At 45.1% G+C, this 21,858-nt stretch overlaps 1 protein-coding gene across 2 annotated transcripts in view; it reads right to left on the bottom strand.

Annotated features, from left to right (window-relative positions):
- Positions 1-290: 290 nt before the first annotated feature.
- Positions 291-21,858, bottom strand: part of ZMAT4 (zinc finger matrin-type 4) — a 306,499-nt gene continuing 284,931 nt past the window's right edge. For both annotated transcript variants that reach the window (XM_067022486.1, XM_059049509.2), the window contains one exon: positions 291-1,894. In XM_067022486.1, the coding sequence (XP_066878587.1) occupies positions 1,890-1,894 (5 nt within the window). In that variant the 3' untranslated portion in view covers positions 291-1,889. The remainder of the gene's footprint in view (positions 1,895-21,858) is intronic.

The following is a 21,858-nucleotide window of genomic DNA, read 5'->3' on the forward strand; positions in this document are numbered from 1 at the left end:
AAGAAATTTGCAAACAAACCCCAGGCCTCTGGCAGGGTATTCACTTGCACTGGATGGGTTGCCAAAGAGCAATGGTATTTAGATGAGGAATTCTGAAATAATCTGATTATTATATCTGGGAGCTTATCTATAAAGGGCGTGGCACAGCCCTTCTGAAAAGCAAAAGAGACCTACGTTTATAGGTGTGTCTATATTGTTCTTAAAAATAATAACGACAACAACAACGAACACTTAAGGATATGAGCTCACTCACAAACAGAAACAGACATTTTTTCTTTTTTTTTTTTTTTACTTGGACAATGCTTATTTCACAGCAGAATTGACAAAGAAAGCCTTATTTTACACACTTGAAGAAAAGTCATCATTGGAGGTTTGTACCTCTTTTGTGTGCTTTCCAAAACAGAAAAATAGATTGCTTCCTTTCAAAGCCTCCTTCCTTCCCAAGGGATGGCCCATGACTGGCTTGGCTGGCGTGGCTGGCGTGGCCTCTTCCCTGTGCAGACTCGGAAACTCACAAGCCTGGTGTCTCCTGAGTGGACCCTTCTCAAGAGAACGGTGCCAAGTTGCAAACCCCTCCATAACAACGCTGTGCATGCGTAAGTCATTTATTTCATTTATTGCTCACTGAGTTTTAACCACCTCAGCTCTCTGTGGAAAAATCACAGACACACAGAAAATCCTGACGCCAGGAGATCAGTCGGCTGGAGTCACAATGTACAAAGGGCAACCCCAGCCAGGCCCTCAGGAGCATCCAGAATAGAAGCATTTAAAGGCCCAGCTTTGCAGCCAGCCTGCAGGACTCCAAATCCACTCGCCATTGAGAAGATTTAAACCTAGAAATTTAAACCTCCGAGATAGTCCCCATCAGAGAGTAATGGTTTTCCAGTCCACCATATTGGCCAGTGGCGTTCTCTCTAAAGAAGTGGTTGAATCTCAGTTCAGCAAAAGGACTTCCGTGAGAAACAGAGGAACAGGTGACCTCAATACCCAAGGTGGTCGTTTGTTCAGAATCCACTCACTTCTTTCCAACTCATCAGTGTCCTACACGAAAGCTCGCAATTCAGGCCAACTTCATAAAAAGCCTTCATTTATCTCCCTCTCAGATGCGGTTGATCATTCTTCCTTTGAATGCCTTTGGGAAAACATTTCATCAAGGTCAACTGCTATTAAGACATTTTTGCCTAAGAGGATCGTCATGCAGGCAAACTAATTCTTTTCCTAAGCTATTACTTTGGCAGCTTGCAAAAGAGGACTTGGCTTAACCTTGAGAAACTGTCGTTTGAATGATCAGAAAAAAAAAGACGAGGATTCCTCCTTGATTACCCTCTTCATTCTTGCTCAGATGGGAAAGATGGGTCACATGTTTGAGGGTGAAATGAGAATTTGTGTCCATTATATATTTTCTACTAATAGTGATTTGCCTGGTTCAGTGCACGTTGCCACCAATCATGTCAACAAGATGAAAAAATAAAGTTTATTTCATGATTGAAGTGGTTAACATCTCGATCAGCAAGGATTTCACAGAATAATTATATGTTGAAGAAATCTGAGAATAAATTGGAAATTGAAATTTTCCACTGTCGCTCCCGCTATTTGCCATAGGATTATAATTGAGAACATGTGCTAAATATATTATCAGGAAAGAATTTTTAAAAACCATCCAAATATCATAACTTACCACAAAATTTAAAAAAAAAAAAAGAAAGAAAGAAAGCTCATTCACTCTCCAAAACTTAAATTAGTCATATGTTAATCTGTGAATCCTCATAAGAAATGTTCATTGTTCCAGAAAGAATCTTCTTCTGGTGGTTGGTAAGCGATTCTCCACAGCACAGAAATCCTGACTTATTTTTTCTCATCTCTTGATTGACGTTTTCACTACTTATTCTTCAGGCTATAAAACAGAAGGAAATACAGTCTTACCTTCTTTCATAATTACATATTCCCATCTATCCCCCCACCCCCCTTTCTCTCTCTCTCTCTCTTAAGCTCTTCCCATCCCCCATACCACTTTAGCCATCAAATTAAAATAAAGCGGAATTGATAACGATGAATCTTTTAAGTTCTAAATAACATGCATATATAATAATTCAATTACCAATGTCACTTCAGTGTATGAAGAAGAAAACAGATATGTCTACACTGGCAATCCAGACACTAAATTCATTCTGAAAGTTATTTAAAATTAAAATAATAAGTTGAATTTTACATATGGCATATTGCAAACACCCATCTTTAAATTTCAGGTATCACTCTTTGCCAAACCCTCTTTCGGGGAGGGAAGAACAACATTATTGCATTTAGATTTCAAAGTAGTATAAGCCCTCTTCAATTCATTCAAATTTTCAGTCGGATAAATACGAAGAAATTGTTTCTGGTTTTACTCTCAAAAGTATAGATTAAAATCAAATAGATAACTAATTTTTAATGGGTTTTTTGTTGTGTTTTCCTTCATGGTAAGAAGATACTTCCATGTATTACATGCCTACATGTGTCAAAACTTTCACATTTATTTTACATGATAATTTAATCCCCTCATCCACCTTTAATAGGTATGTCATTTCTCCCCATTTTAAAGGTGGGAACACTGAGGCTGAAACTGGCTAAGTTAATGGCACAGGTCATCATCAGCTGTCAAGGGTGGTAGTTGAACCCCGGGAAAGATCAGAATCAAAGGCAAAAGAGCCTGTTGACATGACGTGAAGGGCATTGTCTCACAGTATTGAAGGTATCCTCTGGCTGCAACGAGGCTGCCAAAAGAGGACCTTCTCAAAAAAAAAAAGAAAAAAAGAAAAGAGTATCTTCTAACAATTGCCATTGACCCTAAAGCTATATTTTAGTGGGGAGGGCGGCAAAAGTGCTGGAGCATGTCAAAATCCTTGCGTAGATTTTCCTATCCCTCAACACTAAGATCTAAACATCTTAGTGGAAATCTGGTAAGTGAAAATTCACATGCCACAATGGAATACTCTATCACTCACCTAGAAGCACACAGCATTATCTTGACATTTTATTTTCCAAAAAACAGTGCTGTCATGAAATATTCTTAGGACCTGAGTAAGAACTGAATGCTGTTGGGATAACGCAGACCCAAAGAAAATGGAGACTACCTGCATTTTTGGGGGGTAAAAAATCGCTTTGAAATTTTGCCTTGGAATGACCCTGGTAAACACTGATGCTTTTTAATAGTTGTTATAAAAAGAAAAATCCTGTTTTAGAATCTCATATTCAGTTTCTGCTACCTCCCGGTCACGACCTAAGGAAATTCTATAGTCCTTGTCATCTTCACGAATTAATGTGACATAAAGGTTGGAAGTTCTCACTAAGCAAACAAGCATAATCTCATTTTTAAAATCTGCAAAGGTGAACACTTTTCAAATGAAAATGAGTTTGAAGTGCAGTATCTCTACATAACAGTAAGAAAACCAAATATATTCCCAGCTGAGCCGACTTCAATCATGATTTCATTGTTAGACGAAACCACAAGAGAGGTGTTTTTTTTCGCTTTTTTTTTTAACTTATAGTAAAAGTGGTACATTAAGTACATAATCCCATAATGAGGAAAAATAGTACACTCTTCTTTTTTATGGTCAGAATAACTATTCAGATCCTTCCTAAACACACAGAAGTAATGACAAATTAAAATGTCTTTCAGTTCCATACAGCTTTTATAATGATTCAGCCGTTACTGGTTACTGTTGTTGCTGGAAATGCTCTTTCAGATTTTAGTCAGCATCCCATCTGATACAAAAGAACATGGAAATTTTTTACTGCTATTAATAAATATGCAGTCATCCAATCCAAGGAGAAAAGTCTTTTCCACCAGAGAGATAAGCTGCATAATTCATGTATTTTCAGAAATTTCTTTAAATAGAAAATTGAAGAAAGGCATAAGGAAAGAAGAATTCATTACATAGCTTCCATTTGTGGGGAGGGACAGTCTTTGTTTTCTGAGTGTTCAGTGCGATTCGATTTGAAGAGACAATTTCCACTGCATGGTATTCATACCAATCGTACTCACAGAGCTCACTTTATTTTCGACTTATATCATGGTAAAAATGATGACAATGTGGGCTTTGTGTCATTATCTTAAAAAAAAACCCCAAAACGCTGTAACTAAAGATTCCTGGGACTTTTCTCAGGGTCTTAGGATGCAGTGAGAAAAGCTTAGAACAATTCGGGATGCATATCTCTGATCTTCAAGAAGAGAAGTTTCCATGTCAGGCGGTTTGGCGTTCCATCCACCTTCTTCCCTGTTGGAGTTCCTGCCTTAGGAGGGATGGGATGATCTTGCAGGCGGGTCTTGGATTCCAGGGTCCCAACCAGATGAAAATCACATGTGCGGGACCAGTTAGTGAAAAAAGCTCTTCTCTCCACTAATCACGCCTGTCACAGATGTGACCAGGAAGGTCCAGGGAGCAAGGATGCTGGAACGGGCTGCGAGACAGAAGTCTTATGTCACCCGATAAGGACTTAATACCTGAAAAGGAGTCTTAAATACCGAAATTAAACTGTTCTCACCATTGAAAACGACCAGAAATGTACACAGTCTTCTTAGATATTATCAAGGAGAGAGATTTAGGAGGAAAGAAAGCGCTCAGACCAAGTGTGTTTAAAAGTGGTGACTAGAGAAAAATGTAACGAATCATTAATCCCAGGCTGAATTTACGCTGTTTGATAAACCAATTAAAAAGCAAAGTGGACATCCTCAGCCCTGATCAAGCCCAGTTTCTGACAGCCAGGCAGCAAGTTTACGGTGACATGAACCACGAAGTCGTGAGCTGTGGCTTATATGGAATGATATGGCCAGGCTTCATCAGATGAGGAGTTACGTTCCAGAGTCTTCCACGGACATGTTGCTGGACAGTTGTGACTTTGAACTTATTCAGCCTGCTGCCTGTGTCTTGAAGGACGTCCAAGGGCTTGTCATCTTTGCCCAATTTATTAAGATACTTACAATGTTATTAAAATTATGTTTCCAGATTAAATTATGTTTCTATAATTGAACATCTCCCAATCTCTATTCTTTCTTTTCCTGCATTCCCTAACTTGGCAAAGAAGAATCAAGGGCAGAAACTAGGGGTTTTCCCTGACTTGTTTCTTTCTCTCTCTCTCACCCCATAACCAATCAACCACAAATCTCATTGGCTTCCTGATTCGCTCATCAACATGCATTTCCTCGGCGTCCCCTACCCACCCATGCCCTGTTCCAGGACTCTGACATTGCACGGTCTTCTATCTGGCAGCTTTGCGACCAGCTCTGCTGCTTCCTCGCACTGGGGTCCTGATTCACTAAGTTTCCATCACCCACTGGAGAAAAATATAATCACGAGGCTCCTCTGCGATGTGACTGCCGCCTGTTTCTCCAGCTCCATCTTTTTTGTCGGTCACCTTCATAATCACCCTAAACTCTGATCACAGAGAACTACCTGAGGTTTCTGAACCGGCCAGACTCCCACGTGCTTCTAAGTCTGCACAGGCTCTTCTTCTCGCCCGGGGAACTCATCCCCGGCAGCGGCTCTCAGCCCACTTAGTGGAAGCATATTTCCTCAAGATACCCGTTCACGAAATAACCCTGGCGAGATGTAACACAATAAGAAATGTATCTGGAATCTTCTGAGCAACCACTTAGGAGTAGAGAACAAAACCCCAAGAAAATGCCCAAGCGACAGGAAGTGACTGGTAAACTGCTACGCTTAAGACAAGGGGTGCAGTGTGTTTTGCTTCTGAGAGGGGTGAATGGCAGGGAATGAGTGCGGTGGGGAAAAAAAGGGGAGAAGAGAAAGAGAATGAGGGGGAAGGGGATGAAGCACGGAGAGAGGAGAACCAAGAAGACAGCTTTGCTCTGTGCACGGCACTAACTCCATGATGACCAAATCTTCAAGAGCTGTCTACACAAATAAAATACTTGCAAAGTGTTAATTATTAGTGGAAGTCTAGGTAGTCTGATTGATATGGGGGGCACTCCATAGTTATAGGGGGAGAAAGATGCAGAAAGACCACAAGACATTGGAAGTTAAAGGTACAGATAGGGCTTTGCATCCTAACAGATTGTATGAACTTTGTTGGGTGGTCCTGAGCCAACCCCAGATAACTAAAAGTGGGTGGGGTTCAGCTGGGCTACACCAGATGGACTTCTCCAGACCCTCTTGGAAATGCAAATCCAGTACATGTTTAAGCCATTAAATACAGAAATAATTTAAGAAAATTCAGGCTAGATCAGAGAAAACTCAAGTATTCTGAACATTCAAGGAATTGCAAATATTCAGAAGTATACAATATTTTAAATGAATGCGGCTCTACCACTGCCTAATATACGTAGTGTAGCACAATTGACAAGAACGATCTGCAATTAACTTACCAAAACACCTAAGAAAGCAAGGCTCCTCCGCTCATATAGAATTTGCATTGTTTATATGCAAATGAGTGATCCTGATGTGTTTGAGAACAATTTATTCCCTTAAGAAGGCAAATATTCTCTTTATAAACCTGTTTACTCTATTCCTTTGCTTTGCAAAACATTTTTCATAAAAATCCCAAAATGATGAAACTTTAGAGGCATCCAACATTTCTCAGGGAACATGTCGGAAAGTCCAAAGTCCTCGTTGTACAGTAGAAAAACTCCATGGAGCCCCAGGCACACCCATATACCCTCAGCATTCCCGAGGTCTGCACCCCGCACCCCGAGCCCCCATTCCCCCCAGTGCTGGGGTTCTAGCCACAGCCGAGGCAGATGCAAACAGAGCAAGAAACCTGCAAGGCACTAGATTTGGGGGCATCACCAGGACCCATCAGCCTCCTAGACTGAGGCAAGGGATTCCAGTACCATTTCGTTATAGAACTCTAGCCCTTGTCAGCCCCTGTTTGTTTCTAAGCCCCAGCTCCTACTTTATCTCCGGCAGGAAATCTTTCCTGCCTCTCTCTTCCCCCTACCGCATCCTGATTAGGTGCCCACCCTAAGTGCTGTCCTCTATTGTTTTTCTAACCACATCCTATGGACATCTCGCATTTACTTTCTGACCCCCTGCAAAGAAGCCTGGGACTCTGTCCATTTGTGTATTTTCAGTGCTTGGGATAAGGCCGGACACAGGATTTACTGATGCATGAGCGTCTCCAAATAAACTCATGAAGAAAAACCAGAGAGGGAATCATCATCTCCTTGGGAAGGAACCTAACTCAGATTCACACAGTCCTCATTTCCTGTCCTATCCTGGCCAAGTCCACTTCCATCCTGCATTTTCAGACAAGAAACACAATTAAGAATTCAAAGCATCTCTATCTCTATTCTTATCTTCTTCTACCCCTCTTCTCATAGGTTCAAGGGACTTCTGATCTAAAGTTAGGAAACTTGGTTTTAAATTCCAACACCAATTTCTACTACCTGGATATCCGTGTACTGCATTTTCAACTTGATTTAGTCTCAGGTTATCCATCTGTAATACAAGGTCACCAAGAGTATCTTCCACGTGGGGGTTTCAGGAGGATTAAATGAGATAACATGTATGAATATGGGCAGTAACCACTAAAATTTAGAAATTCGAAGGTCCTTGTCCTTGATCTTAGCCACTTGAAAGAAACATTTCTGATGCAGGTGCTATATAATAAGGAATTTAGCTGGGTTTCGTCCCAGGTTTTGGGTGGAGGTCCTAAACCCTTAGAGTTCCCTAAGCGATAGGAGTGTCTTTGGTATTCATGGTGGGCCCTGATAGTTTATCCTAATAAGGTGACTCATGGTGAGTCCCAGGATAATTTCAGGATGGATGCTGGCCATGCCAAAAAGACCAGCCATATGATCAGAGGGTTGAGGCTCTCAGCCAAATGATGCTACACTGACCGCAGGGGAGGGGAGGGAGGCTGGAGATAGAGCTCAGTCATGCGGCCAATGATTCAATCCATCATACTGAAAAGAACAAAACCCCAATAACAACTCTGGACACTGAAGCTCAGTTAAGCTTCCTTGTTGGAGCACATCAATGTGCTGGGAGGGTGGGCGGTGCCCCCAATTCCACAAGGAGAGGGCATAGGAGCTCTGCAATTGGGACCCTCCCAGAACTCACCCTGTGCATCTCGTCTGCTCCTGATTTCTATCCTTTATAATAAAACTGTCACCATAAGTCTAGTGCTGTCCTGAGTTCTGCAGTTCTGCAGTTCCTTCTAGTGAACTGTCGAACCTGAGGTGGGGGAGGGACCCTGGAATCTGTAAGCCCTTGGTCAGAAGCACAGATAGTCTGGGAATCCCCCACGCTTGCAGCTGGTGTCACAAGTGAAGGTGGCCTGATGGAGGATTATGCCCTCGCCTCGTGATGGCTTTGCTGACCCCGGGAAACTAGTGCCACAACTGCACTGCAGCACCGCAAGCAGCAAAGCTCTCTGGCTCTACTTCTGGTTTAGCGGACAGCACCCAACCTCACCTCCATGTGGGACAGCCACCGAGCAGGTGCAAGGGGCAGGCCGGGAGCTTCTCTGCAGTGGCGCATAAGGCAGAGGCAGCTCTGTAGTTGTCAGAGAGTGAGCTGCACCATCGGATGCTGGACTTCAAATCCCAGAGCCGGCATTCATGGGCTCTGTGGCCTTTACCTCTGTTTCCTGATCCATAAGATGGGGATGATATAATAATAGCATAACAGCTCACAGGGCTGTTTCTAGATTAAATGAGTTGGGCTTCCCTGGTGGTGTGTAGTGGTTGAGAATCCGCCTGCCAATGCAGGGGACACGGGTTCGAGCCCTGGTCCAGGAACATCCCACATGCCGCGGAGCAACTAAGCCCGTGTGCCACAACTACTGAGCCTGAGCTCTAGAACCCACGAGCCACAACTACTGAGCCCACGAGCCACAACTACCGAAGCCTGCACACCTAGAGCCCGTGCTCTGCAACAAGGGAAGCCACCACAATGAGAAGCCCGCGCACCGCAGTGAAGAGTAGCCCCCACTTGCCGCGACTAGAGGAAGCCCGTGCACAGTAACAAAGACCCGACGCAGCCAAAAATAAATAAATAAATTAAAAGATTAAATGAGTTAACACCTGTAAGTATTATGTATCTTGTGCACATGGAACAAGGAATACATGCGGTCTCTCATTATCATTATTAGTACTGGTATCATTTACTCTGCGGCATGGGCCCTTGCTTTAGGCGAAGTCGATTACAGTGGCTGACTTAACTGGCAGGAACAGAGGGAGAGTGTGAAAGAGAGACACGCCTTCTAGAACCTACGGGCATCTCTGATTCTATGTGTTTCCAGAGTCGTGAAAGGTCATGGGAAACCACAGAGTGTAACATAAAGATACTGGGGGTAGGAGGAATGCTACCCCCATATTGATGGGTTTACAATGTCCCCTCCGGCAGGAAAAGAAATAAAAAGGGGGGTCTAAAGTGGTCTAGACTACACTGTGGTATCCAGTATCTACACATGGTATTTAAATGTAAAATAATTAAAATTAAATAAAATTTAAAATTTATCTCCTCAGTCACAAGGGCCACATTTCAAGCTCTCCAAAGCCACTGTACCGGGTGGCTACTGCATTGTATAGAGCAGATACAGAACATATCTATCACCACGGGATTTTCTATTGGACAGTGATAGTCTAGAACCATCAAAGTGTCTGCAGTCAGAGACGTTTTGAAACATAAATCAGAGTTCTTTTTAAAAAAGTTCCGTAACCATTTAAAACCCATCAATTTCCCCTCAAATGTAAAATAAAATGAAGAAAAACAATGGGTGCATTTCGCAGACAGCCTGACCATCACTATGTTCAGATAATCTGTACTCTTCTCTCAAACACTTCAGTGGCTCTAAGTTTGGGATCAGGAAAGGGGAAATGTCCAGACTCCTGATATACTGTCTTCCTCTCCTCCAGCTCTGTGCAAACATCCTGGGGCACCTGTCTGCTGACAACCCGGAGGCGAGCAATTCCCGCTAATTCCTGGTATGCTCAGGTCAGCAATTTTAGAACGGGAAAACCACTCCCCAAAGCTGGCCCTTGGGCAGAGATGGGTTGAAGGCCGATGAAATGGAGTAGTGGAAGCAAAGGAACACATTGGCAGAAGCATGTGTTGATGGGGTTCGTGGTGAGGGCAGAGGCAAGGGAAGGACTGGGAACAGAAGTGATAAAAGCTGAAAAGCAACACTGATTGCTAAGATGGTAACTGGGAAATCTGGTGGGATGGGATATAGCCAGCTTGCAAGGGGGAAGATGCCAAGATAGAGAGTAAGAGGGCAGGAAGCTGCTGGAGGCAACATGGAGGTCTGTACCAGCACATGGGCCATGGAGGGGTCACGGAGGACCCTGGTACCCTGAGCCAGCCGGCTGGACGAACATAACAATGCAATTTTTTTTTTTTTTTTCGGTGCGCGGGCCTCTCACTGCTGTGGCCTCTTCCGTTGCGGAGCACAGGCTCCGGACGCGCAGGCGCAGCGGCCACGGCTCACGGGCCCAGCCGCTCCGCGGCATGTGGGATCCTCCCGGACCAGGGCACGAACCCGCGTCCCCTGCATCGGCAGGCGGACTCTCAACCACTGCGCCACCAGGGAAACCCCACAATGCAATTTTTATAACAAGTTATTTGACAATTCTTACATTCTTATCAAAACACCAAAACATTGTGTGACGGAACAAGTGACCTCAGAAAGAGCATTAAATTAAGATCTGGGCCTGGATTTACCACTTAATGGCTACACTGCAAGTATAGCTTCATGTCCCCAAGCCTCAATTTTCTCAACTATTCAATCAAGAGATGGACAGATATATTCTCTAGGTGCTTTAACCTCCATCATGCTGGAATCCTGTGGCCCGGCCAAGGTCACTGTAGTGCAGACAGACTCAACCCTTTAAGTCATCCAGCTCCAAGTTCAGCCCCATCTAAATGATCACAAACCCCAAAATGACAAATCCACAGATAAAGATTCTTTACCAACTTTCTCCTTTCCTTTTTAATTTATCTTCCCTTCAGACTCAGTTTATTTGCTAATCAGCATCAGCTATAAACACAGCCAAACCTCTCAGCAGATGTCCAAATTCACTACGGAAAGCTGTCAGGACATTTTGCCAATAGAGCCAAACTCCATCTTATAAATGTGCCAAAAGGCCAAGGAAGAGGACCAAGAAAGCCAGCATGTGCTCACAGAGAGCCTCTGAGGACCGTGGTCTGGTACAGCACCCTCCAGGGCACCCAGGTCTGGACCAAAACAAAACAAAACAAAACACACACTACAAAGAGAGGGCAGTGGTGTCTGCAGTATCTGTGGTAGGGAAACTCAAAGATGCGGAGACAATTCAGCCACACCTACAAATCATCCTGAGAAAAATATCCACCCTGATCCCTGACTCCAAACGACTCTACCCTCCACATTGTCCCCAGAGGACATCTACGATGCAGAGTAGGGCACACAGGTGTGGAGTCTGAAATTCCAATGTCACGTGACATCCTCTAAATCAGGTAACTGACAGAAAATGACTTGACCTCCCTGAGCCCCAGTTCCCAAAGCTCGAAACTGGGTTAAAGATATCTTCTGCAAAGGATGCTTGTGAGGAATAAGCAGGTTAATGAAAACCCTTTGTAAATGGTAAAATGGGTGGGAAAAGCTATTCAAATGTAAATCATTAGAATTATAGCCTCATGCAATAATGTGTCTTTACTGCTCCTTAAAGACTATTTTGTACATTTTAATTGACATAGTGTTGTGGGAATAACATATTAGCCAACTACAGCATCATCAAGTGTTTTGCTTATATGATGAATCTCTATCACTTTGGACTTCCGGGTGTCCAAGGACTTGAACCTAACAGACTTGAGCTATTGGAAACAAGATGTCTGTCAGCCCGGGGATCCTAAAAACCTTGGCCTAAGTAGTCAGGGACTGCAAAGGGCGATGAAGCCAATGGTGGGGCAAGAATGGAAGAGCAGGGAGATGGCAGGGGGGGGTGGCTTGCAATTATGCATGGGAGGGGCTGTTAAAATATAGTTTCTCCTCACAAAGTGGTCTTGACCAGCACTAATGAACTTGGTGATCCAGCAGAGGCGATTTTTAAGTTGGGTTGAAGGTGCCATCTGGCCTCATCTTGCTGCTTATGGTAAAATGCAAGAGTAAGAAACTGAAGGAAGAACTGTTAAAAGAAAAGGAAGCAAGACTTGATGATTTTGAAAATTCTCAGCCTCTCCGGACAGAAAAAGATGCTAAAATTAAGAAATGGCTTCCAAGCACTGTCAGAAAACCGTGGTCTAGAGACAGAGCTGAATGAGACTGTAGAACCCTGGGTTAAGACTCTAAAAAGATCAAAGCATGGGCTGTTACTGGGTCCTGCACAGCAGCCTGTAAAGAGACTGACGGTGTGCCTTATGGGTTGTCTCCATGGGACAATTGGGCATTGACTCTTGGTCTTCTCAACAGGACCCAAAGCTAGAGGAAGGTTTTTCTCAAAGAGATATGTGGATGTGACCTTGTTCTAGTACAGTGAACCCCTACCGGATTCACAGAAATCCCACAGAGTTTTTGAGGAAATGATATCAGCAGAAACACTGTCATTTTGGATGAAAAGGAGTAGACACAGTACCAAATGAAAAGAGGCCAGTAGACCCCAGACTTTCTACTGGCAAGAAGCAGGCCAAGCAAAGTACTTGGGAGCAAGCATGTATTAGCTTTCATGAGAAAGGAGGATGACTCAGAGGACAGACCGTGGTAAGTGGCTTCTAATAGAGCTTCCTATGGTCCCTGGATTCTGGTACCAATGTCCTGGTGTGATGCCCTCGCCTTGAGTGTGGGCTGGATCTCACGACTTGTTTCTAGCAAATAGGATACGGACGGTATTATTGCAAGATTAGGTTATAAATGACTGTGATTTCCATCTCATCTCACACTCTCTTGCCCTCCTGCTTTTTTTTTTTTTTGTGGTACACAGGCCTCTCACTGTTGTGGCCTCTCCCGTTGCGAAGCACAGGCTCCGGACGCGCAGGCGCAGCGGCCATGGCTCACGGGCCCAGCCGCTCCGCGGCATGTGGGATCGGGGCACGAACCCGTGTCCCCTGAATCGGCAGGCGGATTCTCAACCGCTGCGCCACCAGGGAAGCCCCTCCTGCTTTCTTGTTCAGATGGTTGTCAGCTGCCTATGCCCAGAAATGCCTCTGGTCAGTATTTAGTGAGGAATAGAGACCCTCATCTCAACAATTCACAAGCAATTAGATCCTGCCCATGGCCACCTGAGGGAGATTGGAAGTAGATGCACCCCTACTACAGCCTTGATGGAAGCCTTAGGAGAAAGCCAGAGCCAGAGAACCCAGGTAAGTCGGGCCTGGATTCTTATAAGGCACCAAGTTTAGGGGTAATTTGTCAGGCAACAACAGATAACTAATGACCAGTGTTATGAACTGAATTCTGTCCCCGACCCTCTCCTCTCACAATTCATATGCTGAGGTTCTAACCTCCAAAACCTCAGGATGTGACCTTATTTGGAAATAGTCACTGCAGATGTAGTTAGTTAAGACAAGGTAATCCTGCAGTAGGATGGGCCTCAATTCCAGTATGACCAGCACCCTTAGATGCTGGGAAAGGGGAAATTTGGACACAGGTATAGGGAGAATGCCATGTGGAAATTGGAATTATGCTGCCATAAGCCAAGGAACTATCAGGGCCTACGAGAGAGGTTTGGAACAGATGCTTCCCTAGAGCCTTCAGAGGGTCCCGCCAACACCATGACCTCAGACTTCTGGCCTCCAGAACTTGGAGACAATCAATTTCTGTTGTCGAACCACTCAGTCTGTGTTACTTTGTTACGGCAGCCCTAGGAAACGAATACAGTCAGTAAGTAGAAGAAAACTGTTATAGAATATCAAGTGGGAAAAGTACAACGAAGGCATGATTTGCTCTGGTTCCAGTAACCCTCTGAAACACCGATGCCCCCTCACTAAATCTTGGCCAAAAAACAAAAAAAAAGATCTATGTGTCCCTGTTCAAACGCCATCACTCCAGGGCCGTTCTGATCACAGGAGAAGTCAGAGGACCAAGGCAGAATGGTCCTGCCTCGGACCATTCTGAGGCAGGTGGGCATGGTCCTGGCATCATGACAGTAACACACCTGGAAAAGGTAAGCAGGGGAGAGTATCTGGAAGCAAAGAAAGCAGAGCAAAAGCCCAGATACAGTAAAAAAGAAGATCTGGGTAAGGAGGACCCCCCCCCGCACCTCTTACCCAGAGCTTGCATCTCACCCCCTCTATAGATTCATTACTAAAAGAATAAAAATAAATAAAGAGAAAATGTGATTCCCTTTTGTGTAAATTAATTTACAGCACTGGCTGACCCACTTAAAGAACCACAGGGTGAATCACTTTAACAAGAAAGACATCATTTTCTAAAGGACCTCTTACATAAGCTTGGGCTCTGCCGACAGGCGCACGCCAGCCCAGCTCTGCGTGTAAGCCACTGGGCTCCCAGGCGTCCAAATCCATCAGTTCTCAAACTCTACGCATGTTCGCTTTCAATTAATAGACCAAAAAAAAATGGATTATGGAAAATTCAGGGCTGAGAAACGGACCCTCTGATTAAAATTCATGCTGACTGCTCTCATCCAGGGCTGGAAAATCCTGGTGGAGAAGAAAAGCCTTTTTTGTTGACTTTTTGTTAATACTTGAGAAGAAAGAGTGAAGAAATGAATTACATTGCAGTGGTCCTCAGGGGGGAGCACCGTTTCCTGAGGCAGCATAATTATCCCTTCCAGTCCATGACCTTTACTCCTTGGTGACGGGCAGGCAGGGAACGGGGAGGGGAGACCGGCTCTCCAAGGCTCCCTGTGAGCTGCCAGGGTCAGGAAGCGCTCTGCTCTAACCGATTGCTACAGAAATGTAGGTTATGAGCAGCTCATCAAGCTGCACCAAAATATGGCTCAGTGATGCTTCTTCCAGATCCTCTGAACAGACTCTGACACATCCTGCTACCAGGGGCGGGTCTGAGCGTAATTTTTTTTTAAAGCATTTCACACACACACACACACACACACACACACACACACACACGCACACCAAACTAACAAGGAACAAATATGGAAATGCAAACATGACCAGGGGTGACATTTCTCAAGGTGCAGCATTTGCAATATTTTAATTAACTCCCATTTCCGAATGGCAAAGCAACTTATGTTAATAAACAGCAAACTCCAATTAGACATCTGTGCCTGCAGTCAAAGTGGAGCCTTTGGCTGGCTCGCGTGTGGCACTGGTTTTTCCCAGAGTCTGTGTGCAAGCGATCCAGCCTGGGCTTCAGGAAGATTTCCAGTGATCTCCCCAGGCACCTGCACTGAACTCCTGTAAGCAGGAAAACCCCCCACAGGCTCGTGGCCGAGCACCTCTCTCTCTTTTCCTGCCTTCGCACAATCGGATCCCTGACCACAATTCAGTCTAGAAAGCAGGAATCCCTGTGCAGAAGCCACCCCCTGAATATAGGAGGGTATTTAGCTGGCTATTCGGAGAGGAAGGAAACCACTGTGTAGTGAAAAGGACGTGTATCATGGGCCAGACACAGATCTGGGTGTGACTTAAAGACTTTTTGCCATTTATTAAATAAGCGACTTGAGGGCTTCCCTGGTGGCGCAGTGGTTGAGAGTCCGCCTGCCGATGCAGGGGACACGGGTTCGTGCCCCGGTCCGGGAAGATCCCACATGCCGCAGAGCGGCTGGGCCCGTTAGCCATGACCGCTGAGCCTGCGCGTCCGGAGCCTGTGCTCCGCAATGGGAGAGGCCACAACAGTGAGAGGCCCGCGTACCACAAAAAAAAAAAAATAATAATAAGCGACTTGAGGAAACCATTCCAGCTTTGCAGCCCAGTCCTATTAATATCCATTAATTACTATTAATGATTAATATTTAGTAATTAATGAAAATGAATGGGAATTTTAATAGTTGCCCTTTTAGAGCCAGGCACTGTTGTAATGTGCTTGAGGACACAGCAGGAAATCAAAGTGGCGAAAACCCACCCATGCCTTATATTTTGGTAGGGAGAGGCTGGTGTTGGATGAGAATAAGTTAATTACACAGTATCACAGAACGCAATAGGGGCTATGAAGAGAAATAAAGCAAGGCAGGAATTCGAGGTGGAATTTTTTTTTTTTTTTTTGCGTTATGCGGACCTCTCACTGTTGTGGCCTCTCCCGTTGCGGAGCACAGGCTCCGGACGCGCAGGCCCAGCGGCCATGGCTCACGGGCTTAGTTGCTCCGCGGCATGTGGGATCCTCCCGGACCAGGGCACGAACCCGTGTCTCCTGCATCGGCAGGCGGACTCTCAACCACTGTGCCACCAGGGAAGCCCTCGAGGTGGAATTTTTAAGAGCGGTCAGGAGACTTGCCATTTGCATGTGCTGCGAAATTGCCAGCGGTTGTCAGAAAGAGCAGGCAGGGGGTCAGCAAGGGCAAAAGCTCTGAGACAGAGCTCTCTTGAGGCGTCCAAGGAGTAACAACGCGGGGAGTGTGTCTGGAGGAGGACAAGAAAGCCGTAGGCACGACGGCGAGGTGAGTGCAGGCCTTCTAGGCTGGTACGGGCTGAGGCTTTTATGGTGAGCAAGATGGAAAACCATCAGTGTGTTCTGGACCTAGGAGTGACTCATCCTTTAGGATTTAGCAAATTAAAACAAGATAAAGACAAAGACAAGAGGAGGAGGACAGGGAAGGTGAAGGAAAAATGATACAAAGTGCAATTAAAGAAGAACAAATCTGACTCCATATTGGATCTGTTTATTTCACTTTAACTTTGTGTTCTATTGCTTTTGCTATCAGTTAATCACTAAAGGGATGTTGCCTATAGCTTAAAGTGTACATAATTGTCCATCTCTGGGAACCCAGCTTGCCGACCTAAGCCTTCAGCTAAAATACCTTTGTTTAGCTCACAGGAAACATTCTGACCAGGTCCACCTGTGAATGGCTGCAGGAAAGAAGAAATTAACACACACCCTCCCAGAGTCTGGCCAAACCCAGGAGATACTGCAACAACTTTTGGCCTTTTCCTTTACCTCCTCACCTCCCCCGTTCTTTGCTCCATAAAAGAAACTAGCATCCAGATCCCAGCAAGAAGGTTCTCTGGGACAGCAGTCCGTCATCTTCTTGGTCTGCTGGCTTTCCAAATAAAGTCTTTCTTCCTTGTCCCTACACCTTGTGTCCTGATTTATTGGCCCACCATGCAGTAAGCACAAGGAGCTTGCACCCCCACAAGGACAGCACTTAGATACCTCCTGGGACAGGTGAGTGCTTTAAAAGTGCTGTTTTGAAATCCTCTTCACACTCCCCAGAGAATCACAGCAGTCTTCCTTTCTTTTCTCCTTTGCCCCAAGATGGTGTGATTTATGCATACAAGTTTGCTTGGAGATTTTTATGTTGCCTGAATGAATGTCATGAAACTTAAAGAATGGAAATGAAGTTTGGAACCAAAGCATGTTGCTTTACTAGAGATTCTGGTGATTTCTGCCTTGCTGGGTCAAGGAAGCCAGGTAAAGTGTTCCCCTCCATCCATCCATCCATCATCAGCTGTCAGAGATGAGGGTGCTCGTGACCAGTGACTGCAGGTTCACCCCACACACCTGTCTGGAGAAAGCAAGGACGCATCCTCCCAAAGGGACAGAGAAAGACAGAGACAGGGATGGGCTGACAGAGTACCTTGTCCATGTGATGAGAAATTCATGGCTGTTGTTCTCTTTACTGACTTCTGCTAAGTAGACAAAGGTCAAAATCGAGACCCAGATGCAAGGGAAGCACGCTCACTAGACCCCACACTTTACAAGATTCAAGGCGGCCGCTGACCATGCCGGGGTTGTTAAAATGCCTCCCAGGAAAGAAAGATTCACCACTCCAAGTCTGCATCTGAAGCCTTGAGTCATCGTTTGAGCTCTGGGTAAATCAGTGCTGAGGGATCTAAAATGCCACACTGTCCAAAAAGCATTCTTTTTCCCCCCAAACCAGTGTCTCTACATACAGTCTTTCCCTAGCTGAGGAAATGACCCTACTGTCTAGTGCCCGAGCCAGAAACCTGGAAATCAAAGCCGCCTCACACACAACTGGTGACCAAGTGTTGCTAATTCTAGTTTCCAAACACCTTTCCAAGCTTCTGCATTTCCGGTATTACTGCGCTAGTCAGAACATAACCTGTTTTACCTGCTCTCCCTGTTTCTTGTCACATCTTCTAATCCAGCCATTGATTTATTTGGAGGAAAAAAAAAAAAACACCTTATTAGGTCCCTTCCCTACTTAAAACTCTCCAATGTCTCCTCACTGCCTAAACCCCTTAGATGTACATATCAGACTCTGTGATTTAGCTACGGAACATCTCTGCTTATTATTTCTCAATACCTGCCCTCCTCCATCCTCATTTCCACCGAAATGCAACTTAGCCAGATTGAGGTTGGAGTTCTCCTAAAATTTACCAAAACACTTTAGGCAAATGCTTTGCTTAATCCACCCTCTCAGCCTGAAGAGCTGGCCTCACAGCCACTATGGGTCCCCAAGAACATGCCTCAGGGACCTGCTTCCACAGGGAGGGTGGTTTCAGACCAAGGGACCCAAGTGCAGAGTCCTCTGACTGCTCCTACCAGACCAAGACAGAGGGCAGCCGAGAGGTCAAGGCGGATCCTTTCCCTGAAGGCAGGAGATCCTCTGAGACAGCCTTCCTCTCTGTCTTCCAATGGCCCTGATTTCCTGGGATGACAGGAATCTGGGACACTTCCACCCATCTTTCCTCCCTCTCTCCTTCACCCCGGGTCAGCCGTGCGGTCTGACAGCTTTCCCAGTTTCTCCTGGATCACCTCGCATTTTCTCTCACCGTTGTTCCCCCAATAATATTCTTGCACATTTAATCCTCTTAGCATCTGCTTCCCAGAGGAGCTGGTCCCAGACTAACACAATGGCCATGTCGGGAAAGCCTGCTTTTTATCTGGCACGTCGTTGCCAAGGTGTCTTATGACGCCCGGGTAAAACAATGCATCATATATAATAGCAGCATATTATATATTATGACTAATCATAGCACTGCTCATATTAGGGAAGTAAATATTCACACGTCTCCATGGCATCCCCGCTGAAATGCCATCATGCCTCGTACTATACTACAGGGCCTCATCACAGTCGTGGCGTCTTACACAACATCTCTGCGTCCAGAGAGCTGAGCACACCCACAACCAGAAATGGTTCATCAGTGACTAGAAAAGTGCTCAGCACAGAGTAGATGCTCAATAAATACATGATGCAAGAGTGAATGAGTGATGCTTACTGCCTACATGAATGAACCTGCGAAAGGATGGCACACAAGCCCGGAGGGCAGGGGTGGAAACCAGAGATCTTAGAGAAACTCAAGGGAGAGAGAGAAAATGTTTTGCTTCCTTGAAGGAATAATGGAGGATGAGCAAATTCTAACAGGTAAGGACAGTAAGAAAGATATCAAATTGTCCTAATGACCTTTCAATTTAAAGTATAACTGAAAGTCAAGCATCTGACATTTTGTAATTTTGTTTTGTTGGGCTATTTTGGTAGCTAGGCTGTTATTAGTTGTTACGTAGTAGAGGATGGATTAGGTATAGCCTGGATGTTTGCGAAAGATGGGCAATTTGTTGTGGGGAAAGACATGGATTTGCAGGAGAGATCCCCCAAGAAAATCATCACCCCCATTTTAAACGTCACTGCAGTAAAACCATGTCATCGAGAGCAAGGTACTTTTCATGGAATGAGATAAGCCTAGACCTTACCCTACACCAGTCTTTTATTTAGGGAGAGATGCTATGTTTTAACAAATGTTCGTTAATCCAGGATGTATCTGCATTTGCAACTTCTCATTTTAAGAGAGGAAGGTTGTGATATAATCAAATGTAAAAACTTGGATTCAAAGCCCCGTTTTTTCCCCCTTGCTAACCTGGTGACTTTGAACAAAGAACATAACCTCTCTGAGCACTCATGTCCTATAAAAGGAGAATAATGATAAAACATCCCGTACAGTGTCCGTGAGGATCGAATGAGATAATACACGTGAACGCCAAAGGAGCGGCGCCCCACATACAACTGCGGCACAATAAACGCTGGCTGAGTCGACAGCCAGGGCTGTCATGGCATCGAATGCATTTGAAAAGGTCTGAGATGAATTTACAGCTTGGTGTTTCTCCAAAATTCAAATCTACTTGGAAAGGTTTCACAGAATAACCCTCTCTGAATCTCACCGGACTCGCTCACTCCTTCGGGCTCTCCAGTTCTGAAGAGACCTCTTCTTTGGCTGCGCCTGGGAGATTTCCCCAGGGTGGTTCCCACTCTCAAGGTCACCTTCCCACCTGTCAAGCCGCGGCTGTTCCCGTTGCCAGAGACTGCAGGCCACCTCCAGACCTCCCAGCCTTGCCTTCCATAAACACGTGCAGTTGTAAAGCCGGGATCTGCGTGCCTGATTCTCTTCCTTTTCCCACCGGACCCCTTTCCCCGATCGACCCCTGTTCTCACTCTCCAAATCCTCACCGTCCACTTACTAAAACTTGTGTCCTGGAAAGGATCAGATAAAACTACTTCCATTAGGAATCTTTCAATACATTGAACTAATGTTCATTGAACTCTTTTCTGTGCCAGGCACTATGTTCCATCTTTCCGGAGATGTTCGGTTTTAAAGGAGATGGTGGATTAGCACATACGGATAAACATAAATCAAACTCTACTGGGAGAACTTGAGCAAGCGGGTGAAGTTGACTGAGAAGTGAGAAGGAAGATGAGGTCCCCGTGCTAAGCGGATCACCGTCGGTGGCAGGTGATGTCCAAAGGGATTGCGAATTGACTTTGACTCTAGAGAATTGTGGTGGCTTTAAAATATGTCCCCAGATTCGTTCACACACCTCCCTTCAAGAGGAGCAGCCTGGTCTCCACCCCAACTCCCCTTCAGTGGGGCCAGACTCATTCCTAACAGATAGAAAAAAGAGTAGAATAAATGGTGTGTGATCTTAGAGGCTTGGTTACGCAGGGCACTGTATCTTCCTCCTTGCTCTTCCTCCTGGATTTCCCACTCGGGAAGAACTTAACTGCCATCTCCTAGAGAGAGAGCCATGTGGTGAGAACAGAAGCCTCCAGCCAATAGCCAGGTCCATGCGCCATCTTGAAAGCGCAGCCCTCAGTCCCAGTCAAGCGTTCAGATGCCTATGTCAGGCATCATTCCTGGTTCCCAGAAACTGTGAGAGAGCAAATATGTGGTGTTTGAAGCTTTTGTGCTTTTGTACCCTCTGCTTTCCTTTGACATGGCATTTTCCATATCATTTAAAAATTTTCTATCTCTGACTATCTTTAAAACAAGAATGTAATGCATGCTTTCTGTGGGCTGGTCCCTTCCAGGTACTGGGGATATAGCAGTGAACATGACTGAGAAAATCCCCGTTCCTCTGGAATTTTTCTTCTATTTGTGAAAGTATAGATGGAGGGATGGATGGATAGAGAGATAGAAATATCAGAGAGGAATAAGTGCTAGGTAGAGAATCAAAATAGGTTGATGTGACAGAGAATATTTTAGAGTCATTTAAGCTGAGAGCTGGTTGACACGAGGAGCTAGTCATGTGATGATTGGTGGAAAAGCACATCAGGAGAAATCCAGGTTGTGTAGGGGATACCAGTTCAGGCAGGAAGAAGGTTAGGCTGTTTCAAAATCAGAATGAAGGCCAGCCAGTATGCCTGGAACCAGGTGGGAGGGGGAGATAGGTCTGAGCTGACCCAGAGAGGTGGGTGGAGGTCAGATCGCATGGGGCTCCATGAACCAGGATGAGGGGCTTGGATTCTCCTCTGGGTACAATGGGTAGCCTTCAGTGGATTTTTAGTAAAAGAGAATAAGATCTGGAGAGATGCAGACTGATTTGAGATGTGGAGAGGCAGAGTCCCAGGACTTG

The sequence above is a fragment of the Kogia breviceps genome, chromosome 20 (assembly GCF_026419965.1).
Source record: "Kogia breviceps isolate mKogBre1 chromosome 20, mKogBre1 haplotype 1, whole genome shotgun sequence".
NCBI classification, from domain to species: Eukaryota; Metazoa; Chordata; class Mammalia; order Artiodactyla; family Physeteridae; genus Kogia; species Kogia breviceps.